This window comes from Sorghum bicolor, chromosome 1, assembly GCF_000003195.3.
Source record: "Sorghum bicolor cultivar BTx623 chromosome 1, Sorghum_bicolor_NCBIv3, whole genome shotgun sequence".
Lineage (NCBI taxonomy): Eukaryota > Viridiplantae > Streptophyta > Magnoliopsida > Poales > Poaceae > Sorghum > Sorghum bicolor.
The window spans coordinates 71,964,910-71,977,110 of record NC_012870.2 but is presented as its reverse complement, the minus strand read 5'-3'; the positions used below and the strand labels follow the sequence as shown (position 1 = coordinate 71,977,110).

Sequence of the window (12,201 nt, the reverse complement as noted above, 5' to 3'; positions counted from 1 at the left end):
TTTCTCGACGCCGCTTTCCATTATCGCTCGCTGCCTGTGAATGACACGCAAGTGAAAACTGTTTCGACGTCCCCAAGCGCGACAACCCGACAAGCAATCAGAAAGCCGAAGGAGGGGAAGGATTATTGGCAGGTGCGAGGCCTCGTCACCCGTTCACCCGCCCATTGGCCGGACAGGGACAGCCGGAGCCTCCTCCAGTATCCCCGTCAATGCTTGCAAGACACCCAAACAGGCAGTGACTTGCCGTCGCGTGCTACCACCCCCTGATAACTGATATATTATATATATCGGCCGCTGTCAAGCCCGGCACTGCCATCGATCGAGCGATCGGCTTCTCGGCTCCTGCTTCCAGTGCCCGACGAGGCCGACGATGGCGCAGCGCAAAGTTGCCATGGCGGCCGCAGCGTTCTTCGCCCTTCTCGCCGTGGCTTCGCTCCTGTGCGCGCCGGCCGCCGCGGGGCTGGTCCGCATGGAGCACCCGGCCAAGAACGACGGCTCCCTCAGCCTGCTCGTCGTCGGCGACTGGGGCCGCAAGGGCACGTACAACCAGTCCAGGGTCGCCTATCAGGTAACCACCGCAGACAATCTTCTGCTTCTCTTAACATCTTGATTGATCCGATGTTAGTATGTAGTCATAGGATTGTAAACCTTGGACAAGATTTATTGAGGTAGGGGACGCGATCGCGATGTATCCTGGGTTCATGCCGATAGCTAAGGTCGATTGGCCGGGTAATGCCATTGATTGGGTGAAGGAGACTTTGGGAATAATAATAATAATAGTAGCTAAGTCTGCATCATCGGTTGTCGCTTTATTAATGCGAAGCAAAAGTCGACGATGCGTGTTGGCCTGATGATGTTCCTGCTACTGTACTATGTGATGTGGTGGCCACCGATGTGGGCTCGGCCAACAGTTTTAATGGAAGCCTCTTTAAATCTCAAACTCAAAAAAAAAAAAAATCGTCGATGCCCCAATGGCCGGCGCGCACACTGATTTTTTCCTTTTTCTCTCCAAAAGATTACAACTGTTCTTGTTGCTGGTGCCACACTGCAGTGCACTCAAGCAAAGTCGCTGCTAGTGCTCGTTGATGACAGCTAAACAGTGAGTGGTTTTCCCATGATGTGTGTAGATGGGCAAGGTTGGGGAGCAGCTCAACATCGACTTTGTCATTTCCACCGGGGACAACTTCTACGAGAACGGCCTGACGGGCACGGATGATCAAGGGTTCGAGCAGTCCTTCACCGATATCTACACGGCGAAGAGCCTGCAGAAGCCGTGGTACCTGGGTAAGATTTCCGTCGCTCGTGTTGCTAGCTACAACACCATTTCTTAATTTTTGATGATATATATATATATACTACGTCCTGTCTGTACTGAAACTGACATGCCTATCTATATCTATTACATTCAGTACTGGGAAACCATGACTACAGGGGTGATGCGCTCGCACAGCTGAGCCCAGTCCTGCGAAAGATTGACAGCCGATTCATTTGCATGAAATCATTTATCGTTAATGCAGGTACAAAATCGTATTTTCTTCCTTCTAAATTAAGGAACATGTTAGGTATGCGAAAATTATGATGGAAAGAACAGGGATTAACTGTAACTGTAACACGTTACTGTCATCCTTTTTACCAGAAATTGTGGACTTCTTCTTTGTTGACACCACTCCGTTTCAACTCAAGTACTGGACTCACCCTAAAGATGATCACTATGACTGGAGAGGAGTGGCACCTCGAGAAAAATACATAAATATTTTGCTCAAGGTGCATATATTATTCTCGAATGAGTTCATCAATGATAAGCAGAGCTATGATGATTGGGTTCCTCAAAAAAAAAGCTATGATGATTGGAGCTAATAATTATTTAAAAAAATTGTTCCTTTTGTTGTGGATAATATATAATATACAATTCAGGATTTGGATGAGGCCATGAAGAAATCAACTGCGGCGTGGAAGATTGCCGTGGGCCACCATACCATGAGGAGTGTCAGTGATCATGGTGACACTAAGGAGCTACTGCAACTACTGCTTCCAGTCCTTCAGGTATAAAACTCAGAACTCAGAAGCATGACCACTTCAATGAGAAGGACGGAATCTTCCAATAATAACAGTCTCATGCCATTTAATTTCCAGGCCAACGGCGTCGATTTCTACATCAACGGGCATGACCACTGCCTGGAACACATCAGCAGCAGAGACAGGTCAGTGTCCGTTATATTCGGTACATATACCGACTCCTCTTTTGCAGTGGTTTATAATGGAGATATTTTTTTTCTCGGATACACAAAAGATTTGCGCACCTTTGTATTAAAGTCAAGAAATAGTAAAAATTACAACAACGCGCAAGAAACATAGCACGCTTTGGAGATAGTGTTATACATGGCACGCCGAGAATTCATCGGTTTACGACCTAATTCTCTCTCTCTAAAAAAAAACTAACGTTTCTGCTGCTGCAGCCCAATCCAATACTTCACAAGCGGAGGCGGTTCGAAAGCATGGAGAGGAGTGCAAAATACCAACGAAGATGACCTCAAGTTCTTCTATGATGGACAAGGGTTCATGTCCCTCCAGCTAGACCATAGCGAAGCCCATTTCACCTTTTACGATGTCGATGGAGAGGCACTGTACCATTACACGCGGCCGAGCCTGAGGAAAACTGCAGGCCACCTCCAAGCCTCCGGCTATGTCAACGAGGAATGAAGCAGGAGCGAGAATAATCAGCTAGCAGCAGCTGGAGAATAGTGATCGATTCTGATCAGTGTGAAATTCGAATGTGACTGATGAGCGGGCATACGTGGTCTACAGAGGAAGTGTATTATTAGTAGCATTTATTTAAGTATGAGATGTGGTTCATCTGTCACTGCCGTTGGAAACTATTTGGCCCATGCCACCGGTTCCAAAACATGCCCTGCAAGTTTGCACGGCGGCCCCATCGCTCCAGTATCTAGTTGCTCGGTCATATTGTTCGCGGCCCTCGCCATCACTCCATTTGATCATGTAAGATCTTTTTCCTTTGGATGACAGGTTGACAACTATGGGCTGCTTGGAACGGATTCTAGATAGATTTTGGCGAAAATATTAAACCTATAGCCTCGGGCGACGTGTTTTTTGACCCGCTTCTTCTCTCCTAGTCTGCCGCCCTACCCCCGTGCCTCCTCCTCCATCCACCAGAGCAGACGGAGCCAACCTCGCCACAATTGTTGTTGAATGGCTTATGAGTGGGCCTGTCGCCCATCACCGAACCAGAGGAGAGTCAGCGTTGCAACAGCTTGCCTCCTTTTCTTCATCACGGAGACCTGCCTCATCCTCCTTGTCCTCGTCAGTAAGGGGCGTAGCCCAGTGGAGGCTAGAGCCCAAGCAGGTGGGCCGTGCCCGTTGCCGACGAGCGAGCATCGTGCTTCTATGTCTTGTGTTTTTCTACTATAAAATCTGGCATTATAAAGGTAATTTTTTTTCATCCCCTTGTGATTCTTATGAAAGGTAGTTGTGGTAGAGAGCCAGCTTTATTCAAGCCTGGTTGAGAGAACTTGTCAAAAACATGGCCTATGTCTAGCACAAGACCAAAGGTCTCTTTGGCTAATTTCATCTAACTCCTTACTAGTCTCGCAAAAAAAAAAAAATCTAACTCCTTACTACAATATGCCTTTTTGGCGTGGATTCATCCAGCCCCTTAGAGCATCTCCAACAGTTTTCTAAATGAACTTGCTATTTCTTGTTTATTTGGCAAAAGTAGAAAATAATCACTCCAACAGTTTGGTAAATGGGTTGCCATCTTTTGGCAACTTGCCATCCAGCAGCACCATGCGCCCATATTTGTTAACTTGATATCCAGCAGATTAGTTGATTTGGTTGTTGGTTGTGGGTCTTCTTTTTAAATTTATCAAGCACAATTGGCAAACTGTTGGAGACGGAAGAAAATTTCACTTACCATATGTTTTAGCAACTTGTCAAATCACAAAATTTGGCAAGTGAGTTTTACCACCGAAGAATTGAAGCCAATGAAGTAAAAAAGAGTCAATTTTATTGGCTCTTAGTTTATTTTAAGGGAAAAAAAAAGATAAAATAATTTCTTGCTTCTATAGCTATAGTGGGCCAAAGATGTACCTACGATGATTTTGACGTTTCTGGTTGGTGTACCTCGTCCATCTTATAAAGAGAATCATTCTCACTTGAAAAACGGAGACGCTTTCAATTTTGACTAAATATATATAAAAATATTAATATTTATAACATATAATTAGTATAATTAAAGTAACAATTAGTTAGTTTATAAAATATTAAATATTACTAATAGTATTTACAGATATCTTTAGGAACGGTATAAGCGAAAACAATCGTAGCGGAGAGCATCCAAGGGCCGGACGGACGGACGGACGTGGGGGCCGCGTACCACTCACGCATCGGCTGCCATTGGACGGGCACGTCAGTCACCACTCACCACTGTCCACCTCTTTTGCTTCCCTTCTTTCCATGCTACAGTTACAGTAGTACGTGCCAACTGCAAAGACACACCCGACCGGGAGGGGAGTGGCTTGCTTCGCCGGCCTCCCGTGGTGCGGTTCGTCCTTGCTCCGGGTGCGCGGCGAAGGCCATGGCGAAGGGCGGCGCTGCCACGGTCATCCTCGCCGTCGTGCTGCTGTGCCTGTGCCACCCGGCCAAGAACGACGGGTCGCTGAGCCTTCTCGTCGTCGGGGACTGGGGCCGTAAGGGGGCGTGCAACCAGTCCCGGGTCGCCGAGCAGGTAATGGTCATTTCATCTCCCTCCGGACTCCTCCCATGTATGATCTGTTCCTGTTCGTCGGAGTAGAGAAGATGTGGAGGCGGGCGGGATATGGGGGCCAGGACTCCAGGAAATCAGCTGGCCGTTTTCCTATGGTTGCTGTCCAGTGGATAGCGCGGTTGCGTACGATGATAGATCGCCAGTTGTGACAGTTGTCGCGCCAGATTTGTTTATGCCTCGACGCCCTGCTCCCGTGGCGTGTGCGTGTGCTCGTGATTTTTTTTATCCTGTTTGTTGTGGTGCGCATCTGTGGAAATGGACCAAAGAAAAGACCCTCCCGGCAGTTATCTACGAATCACAGGAACAGGACATTTGATTTTACTCAATCTGATGTGAAGACTGTAAGCTGGTAAAAGCAGTAGTAATAGGCAGATTTCGTGCAGATGGGAAGGGTCGGGGAGAAGCTCGACATCGACTTCGTCGTCTCCACCGGGGACAACTTCTACGACAGCCGTGTCTAATACTTCTACGACACCGGGCTGCGTAAGATCGACAGCCGGTTTATTTGCATGAGATCATTCATTGTGAACGCAGGTGCGAATTTTTTATATCTTGTTCAAACCAGAAAAAAAAAAGTTAGGTTTCTGAATATTCTGGCTTTCTGAGAATGAAGGCTAACTCTAACACGATCCTTTCAGAAATCGCGGATTTCTTTTTTATCGACACCACCCCGTTTCAACTGAAATATTGGACTCACCCGAAAGATAATCATTATGACTGGAGAGGAGTAGCACCTCGAGAGAAATACATTGCCAACTTGCTGAAGGTGCGTATTATGAAAAATTCATCAATGACAATGACAGACAGTGCTAATATGTCATATAGCAAAATTAATGTATTCCTCTTTCACGAATTATATTCATCTAGGATTTGGATAAGGCGCTGAAGAAATCAACTGGAAAGTGGAAGATTGCCATTGGCCATCATACCATGAGGAGTGTCAGTCACCATGGTAACACCGAGGAGCTTCTGCAACTGCTTCTTCCAATCCTTGAGGTTACTCAGAAGTAGCCACAATATTAGCCTCCAAAATACAAATAATCTTTTGATAATAATTTTACATCATTCCAGAATAATGGCCTCGATTTCTACATCAATGGGCATGACCACTGCCTGGAACACATAAGCAGCAGAGACAGGTTAACATCCGTTTATACATGGCTGGCAGCCTTTTCGCTTGAGCTTATCTACCAAATCTGTCATCCATTCAGCATTGTTTTTCTCTCGCAACAAATCAGCAAACAATACTTTCAGTCTTGGCTTTTCAGCCAAACGATATATTCACATGATCTTATAACTTACATGCTCTGTTGTTGCAGTCCAATTCAATACTTCACAAGCGGAGGCGGTTCCAGAGCATGGAGAGGATTCTTCCAGCCAAATGAAGACAAGCTCAAGTTCTTTTATGATGGGCAAGGGTTCATGTCCCTCCAGCTATACCAGGACCAAGCTGAATTCACCTTTTACGATGTTGATGGGAATATATTGTACCAGTATTCCCAGTGGAGCTTGAGAGAAACATATCTACGCCCCAGCTATGTCGCAAAAGAATGAGGCAGTCCAAATCACCATTGAGTTAGATTGGTTCAGCTCTCTGTATAAAATTTGAATGAGACATTGTGGTAAGTGGCTTCAGAAAATTAAAAAAAATGCAAGGATTTAATGTGGTGTGTGGTTTACCTAACCTAAGAAACATGGAGCGACTACGAGATGTAATGTGTATGCGCTGACGTGCAACAGGTCCAACCAATGGAAACTGTTTATGCAATATAGGATTCGGCCATAAGAATACTTTCTACAGACTCCAGAAATTATGAACGATGTACACCCTGGTGTTTGTATGGGTGCAAGAGAGAGCATGGTAGCTTTGTCAGATGATATTATTTCCAGGAATAATCAACCAATGGCCTGCCAATGCTTCAGGCCATAGGTTGGTTCTTCCTAGTAAATTTAGTCCGCCATCCATGCTGACCCCAGTTCCATTCTTGGATGAAAGAATTCTACCTCAAGCATGAAAAAATACATACAACAGAATAATTTCATGATGAAGCTTCATACTGCATGCACATCACATTCTTCACAGGAGAGTGGTAAAACCGCTGTTTAATAAGGTGATCCGCGATAGGCAATGTTGTACCTACTTGCCTAGAACCTAGGTGTTGTCTAGGCTTTTTCCCACGTAGAGGTGTTTTGGCCTTGATGCGCATGGAAATGGGAAAAAATAGAGATGGAAGATGAATTACAATTATTTACTCGTGGATGCATGACAAAATCATTTTTTTATTCTGATATGCAAATTTTCCTCTATCTATCATGGTATTAATCAAACTGTCCACAAAAAGTATAAACGCCTAGCGAAGTCTAGTCTCTAGGCAGAGCCCAACCAAAATGTAATTATCACAAACTGGTTACCATGATGTTTTATACTCCTCCAGACCCCAAATACAAGTCCATGTGGACTTGAGCACAAGAATGAAGGTAAGAGGTACAATGACACTATTGCCATTCAAATATTGTTATAGTCAGGATAGCTGGCAAGTTTATTGCATTCATGAAGCATTTAAGCGTGGGCAGGCATGGAAGAATAAATCAAAAGTTTGCACGTCATTGACTTATATTGGGTGCATTTGGACGAAAGCAAGATGAACTTTTATTTTGGGTTAAGAGGGAGTACCCCATTTTTAAGAGAGATTATTCAAATGGGACAAAACTCTGCGGAATCTGCATCTAATCCTACAATCAGTTCATGGCTACAAAGGAAAAGTCAAGGTCAAGCAGCATGAAATGTGATATAGATTATTTAATTCCAATTCACCAGATCGCTCCTTAGCTTCTTACATACCTGGAGCTCAGAGGTATCAACAACATAAATGGTTTCATTGGACAGCCAGTATGGCAAAAATGTCAACAGCTGTTTCTTTAACTCTTCTGAATATTTTTCCCACATAGCAACAGCTAATGCAAAATCATTCCACTGGAAAATCTCCTCAGTATTATATGAGCCAAATATAGTTTGTGCAAGTGCGTGGTTGCATGGTAATGGTAGTTCTGTTCCTTTTGAATGATGTATAATTGGGCAGCAGACTGTTCCTGAACCAACAACACTTTGTTCCATCCTTGTTGCCAGCTCATGTTTTTTCCAGCAGTAGAATTGCACCACCTATTTAAGAGATACACAGATGTAACAACCACAGACATGTGAACTTGACATGGCACTATTGTGCACCTATGGTTAGCGCTTCACTAAAAAAACAAGGACAAAAGGGAAAAGTAGTACTTTAGGCTTCATTTTAGAGAATAACATTAAGATAAGTGAACCTGAACTAGCGACATATAGTTGGTCACAAAGGACTCATGTATGATGTTGAGGTCTTTTAGTCGACAGCAGAAATTAAGGCCACTCAAAGAATGAACATACCAGAAGAGCATGCAAGCTGTTAGAAAATATTTTCTCAAAGACATCATCTCCCCTCCCGAGCCGCAGTTCCTTTCCAAGCAACTCTATTGGGTCTTCTTCAGCTGGTAACACAGATATATTGGATTTGCCACTGCTTGAGTAAAAACTAAACCCACGAACATGCACTCTAGCACATCGTATGTCAAAACCAGACTGATCATAGGAAAACCAATACATGTTATCAGAAGCTGGCACAGGAATATAAGAATTTTGCTCAGTTGGTTCACAGCTCAATGATGTCCGAGAGAGAAAATTAAGAAGTTTAGGATCCTCATCATAAGCACGGTCTCTAGTGAACCAAAGAGTCAGGGTGAGCCTTTCCCCTTCAGTTACCTGTAAAGCAAAACATGCTGTAATTGTTGGCAAACATGAAAGGGCATGCAAGAACCTTAAAAAAATGAAAATACTTGAAAGAGTTTATATGCATCCAAATATCTAACAAAAAGTCAAAAAAATAAAAATAAAAGAAACTTTGGATAATGCAGACAACAGAATATACCTCATTTACACAATGGACATTACGATTATCAGCCGTGTATATGACAACATCCTGGGAAAAAAGGTACTTCTCAAAAAAACTTAACAAAATTACCCAATAACATTTTACTAATCAACAAATATGTGCGCTTCATAAGAAAAGTATTCTGAAACAACACGGATGCAAAGTAGAAGTAGATCTGCTTACACCAGCAACTGGAACAATAGAGGAAGGATCACCATCCTGAAACTGCAGAATTCCACCCTTATAGTCCTCTCCATGATTGTTCAAGTAGCACACTGCCTTTAGATAATAAGATAAGAAGGAGCAAGTGATAAACAAATTAGAACACTGACAAACAAAATAGACATCAGAAGAAATTCTAGTATACAAGGTTTCATCATCTAATCAGGAAAGTACGCACAAACATCCCAATACATTCATAGTTTCAAGGGCCCGGGCAGAGGCTGCATTTCTTGAGTTAAAGAGTTCTATAAATGACAGGAAATAGCAGTTTTATTGTTTGTCAATTCTTCCAGGGTGTAGTGGGAATTGAAAACTATCTAATCATGACTAAAGATGAAGACAGCATGTGAAGTTAGCACTAGACTTGTTGAAAGCAACTGGGATACATATAACAAAGAGTAAATTTCAAGCAGCAACTGTTAAAAAATGCAGTTAGTGCAAGAAACAATGGCAAAGCAGAAAGCGTTATTATGGATATGATTTGAGGACACTTTGGAAAGCAGCATGCATGAAAGATAAACAAGAAAGAAGTAGGCCTTAAATGAACCCTATGTAGGCTTGCAAACTGGGACAAGCCATTCTTCTTCAAAATATCGCAAGGGTATGATTTAACATGGCACCACAGACCACACGGGCTGTCTCAACAAGTGACAGGTCGCATTAGATCTGCCGGAGTATCTCAATTTCATTTAAAATACAGTACTACATCACTTCATAAGGAAGAGTGAAGTCCATAGAACCCCAACCTAGTTAGAAGAAAACCCAGAAATCACTGAGCGCATATAAGCCCAGATATACAATGCATGTATGTAGTCTAAACTCTGAAGCATTGTGAAGTAAATCCCAGATAACAGAGAGATGCTAATCACTTTAGATGGTGACAACTAGCGATAGGCACAATAGATTCGATATATAAACAGGAACATGCCTACGCAGAACTGACGAAACTCCAAGGAAAAAAACAAAGACGGGTCCTTACTGTGAATGCTCTTTGCCTAAGATAAGGCTTATTGTCATCACTGTGCCATCCAATAGAAGCTCCCTTGCACCAGCTGCATAGCAAACAGACAGGGTTTAACAGAGAGAAGCTAATCACTTTAGCATGTTGTGTCAAGCACTATAAGAACATTCAGATGTGATGGTCCAACTTTTTAAGGAATGTGCACGTAACCTTAAAAGGTGATAGAATTTTTTTCCCACAACAGTTAAAACTGAATTTCATTACATGCGTAACGAAATTCCAAAGTTCAGCGGTTTAACGAAAGTAGAAACACAAACATGAGCAAACAACGCATCCATGATTCTGATCACCAAGGGATCAGCCTCATGAACAAACACCTACCAACCCATCTAGCAATGTCAAAGCAGCGACTACCAAATAAGGTGATAGAACTGCATATAGCTTATGCTTATGCAATTCGTTATACAAAATTACAAATCAACCATCACAAGAAACTACCGTTGGCTGATAAGCCATGGCAGAAAATACTGTTGGCTGATTTGTTGTGAGACAAAAACACTGCTGAATGACGGGCAGATTCGGCTGATAAGCTCAAGCGAACAAGGTGGCACAATATTACCACTGCTTGAATGTTACCAAAGCATTCACACTATTAGCCCAATATTGCGTACTGTTCGACCGCTAGCATAAATTTGCTGAGTCCACTTTGAGACGATGTCACATGGAAATCAACACACTTAACTGAACAAAGCACCCATATTCACTGTGCTCGGTTTCATCCCTCTTAACAGAAACACAAAGCACCCATATTTACCGACAAAGCACCCATATTCACCGTGCTCGGTTCCATCCCTTTTAACAGAAACGCGGAAAGCACCAATTTGACGCTGGAGCTAAACTGGCAGAACCAAGCAGATAGGAATTGAATTCCACGCAACAAGACAAGTGTGCACCTGATAAGCCCGGTAAACTCGATGAAGAGATCGAAGTGGCAGTCGAAGAAGGACTCCACGGCTTCGCGGAGGCGCTCGCGGACGGGTACGAACGGGAGCAGGAGGTGGCCGCAGCCGGTGGCCGCCAGGTGAGGCAGAGACGTCGACACCACCGAGGGGCGGTACCCCGCGGCGCCGCAGCTCCGGTGCACGAACTCCAGCTCCTGCCGCACGCACGCGCCGCGCCCGTCAAACGATGCAGACGGCAGGCTTCAGTGGAACAGCGGTTTCGGGGAGGAACGAGAGTACCTTGCATGTCTCGCGGGAGAGGAAACCTCGTAGGAGAACGCGGGGATGGTCCCCGGCGGACGGCGGCGGCGGCGAGAAGGTGGTACTGGACATTACGAGAGGTGTGTGGGACGGCCGGACGGGGAAGACCGACAGGTCGAATCCCTTTGGCTGCTGCTCCTCGGCGGTGCTTGAAGCAGCTACAAAGGCTGCGGCAGTTAATTTTCTTTTCCACACTATCAAAAACAGTTTCACTCGGTGCCTTGTTTACATATGAAAACTTTTTGTATTTCGCTACTGCAACATTTTCGTTTATTTGTGGATAACTAAGATCAAAAAATTCGTCTCGCGATTTACAGACAAACTGTGTAATTAGTTTTTATTTTCGTCTATATTTAGTGTTTCATGCATGTGATGTGACGGAAAACCTTGAAAACTTTTTGATTTTAGGGTGACCTCAATCCCGCTTTATCAGCTGTACTTTTTCTGACAAACAACAATATTTTTCTCTCATAATAAATCAGCAAACAATATTTTCAGCCATAATTTTTTAGACAAAGGAAAATACTCGGCAATGAACAGTTAGAGCTTAAAGATGACGATAAAAAAATCCTTTATTCCACACTTTCTTTATGTGAATACGAGAAATAAATAAGATAATTGGTCAGTGTGTTACGCAAATATACATCAGCATGTTTGTTTAAACTTATCTTATTCAACAGTGTTTTTCTCTCACAATAAATTAGCAAATAGTACTTTCTGCTATGACTTTTTAGCAGTACTTTGTAATAGTGTTGAGCATATTTTGCTTTTGCAACGTCTAATAGCATAATATACGTTTTGAACGGTGTCTTGCAACAAAAAAAAATGTCGAGATATAAATGGTCTTTTAGCTGGACTTTCACTTCTTCGAAAAATGATGAACCCAAGAGAAGTCATATTGCACCATTGGTAGGGCTCTCTTCTCCAAACAAGAGTTCTGGCTCCAATCCCTCGTGTAGAGCAGCTTCTTTAATGGAGTTTAAGACATTTTGTAAAACGTTTAGCAAAAAAGATACT

At 43.4% G+C, this 12,201-nt stretch overlaps 2 protein-coding genes and 1 pseudogene across 6 annotated transcripts; 2 read left to right on the top strand and 1 right to left on the bottom strand.

The window, feature by feature from the left end:
• Positions 157–3,021, top strand: LOC8078871 (purple acid phosphatase 17). The gene is made up of 7 exons (XM_002468154.2): positions 157–568; positions 1,128–1,284; positions 1,410–1,517; positions 1,637–1,764; positions 1,915–2,043; positions 2,134–2,201; positions 2,457–3,021. The coding sequence occupies exons 1-7, from the start codon at positions 371–373 to the stop codon at positions 2,698–2,700; spliced, it is 1,032 nt and encodes a 343-aa protein (XP_002468199.1). The 5' UTR covers positions 157–370; the 3' UTR covers positions 2,701–3,021.
• LOC8056826 lies at positions 4,397–6,580 on the top strand (annotated as a pseudogene).
• LOC8078870 lies at positions 5,583–11,354 on the bottom strand. 5 transcript variants are annotated; one of them, XM_021456749.1, is made up of 9 exons: positions 11,164–11,354; positions 10,876–11,078; positions 9,941–10,013; positions 8,923–9,018; positions 8,737–8,787; positions 8,199–8,570; positions 7,623–7,940; positions 6,466–6,536; positions 5,583–6,374 (listed from the first exon to the last, which is right to left on the bottom strand). In XM_021456749.1, the coding sequence occupies exons 1-9, from the start codon at positions 11,254–11,256 to the stop codon at positions 6,305–6,307; spliced, it is 1,347 nt and encodes a 448-aa protein (XP_021312424.1). In that variant the 5' UTR covers positions 11,257–11,354; the 3' UTR covers positions 5,583–6,304. The 5 variants fall into 5 exon arrangements, 4 of the variants coding, with proteins under 4 accessions (XP_021312424.1, XP_021312419.1, XP_002465581.2 ...); XR_002451266.1 differs by lacking the exon at positions 6,466–6,536 and adding an exon at positions 7,455–7,530 and having other exon boundaries at positions 6,244–6,374; positions 11,164–11,353; XM_021456753.1 differs by having other exon boundaries at positions 6,269–6,374; positions 6,461–6,536.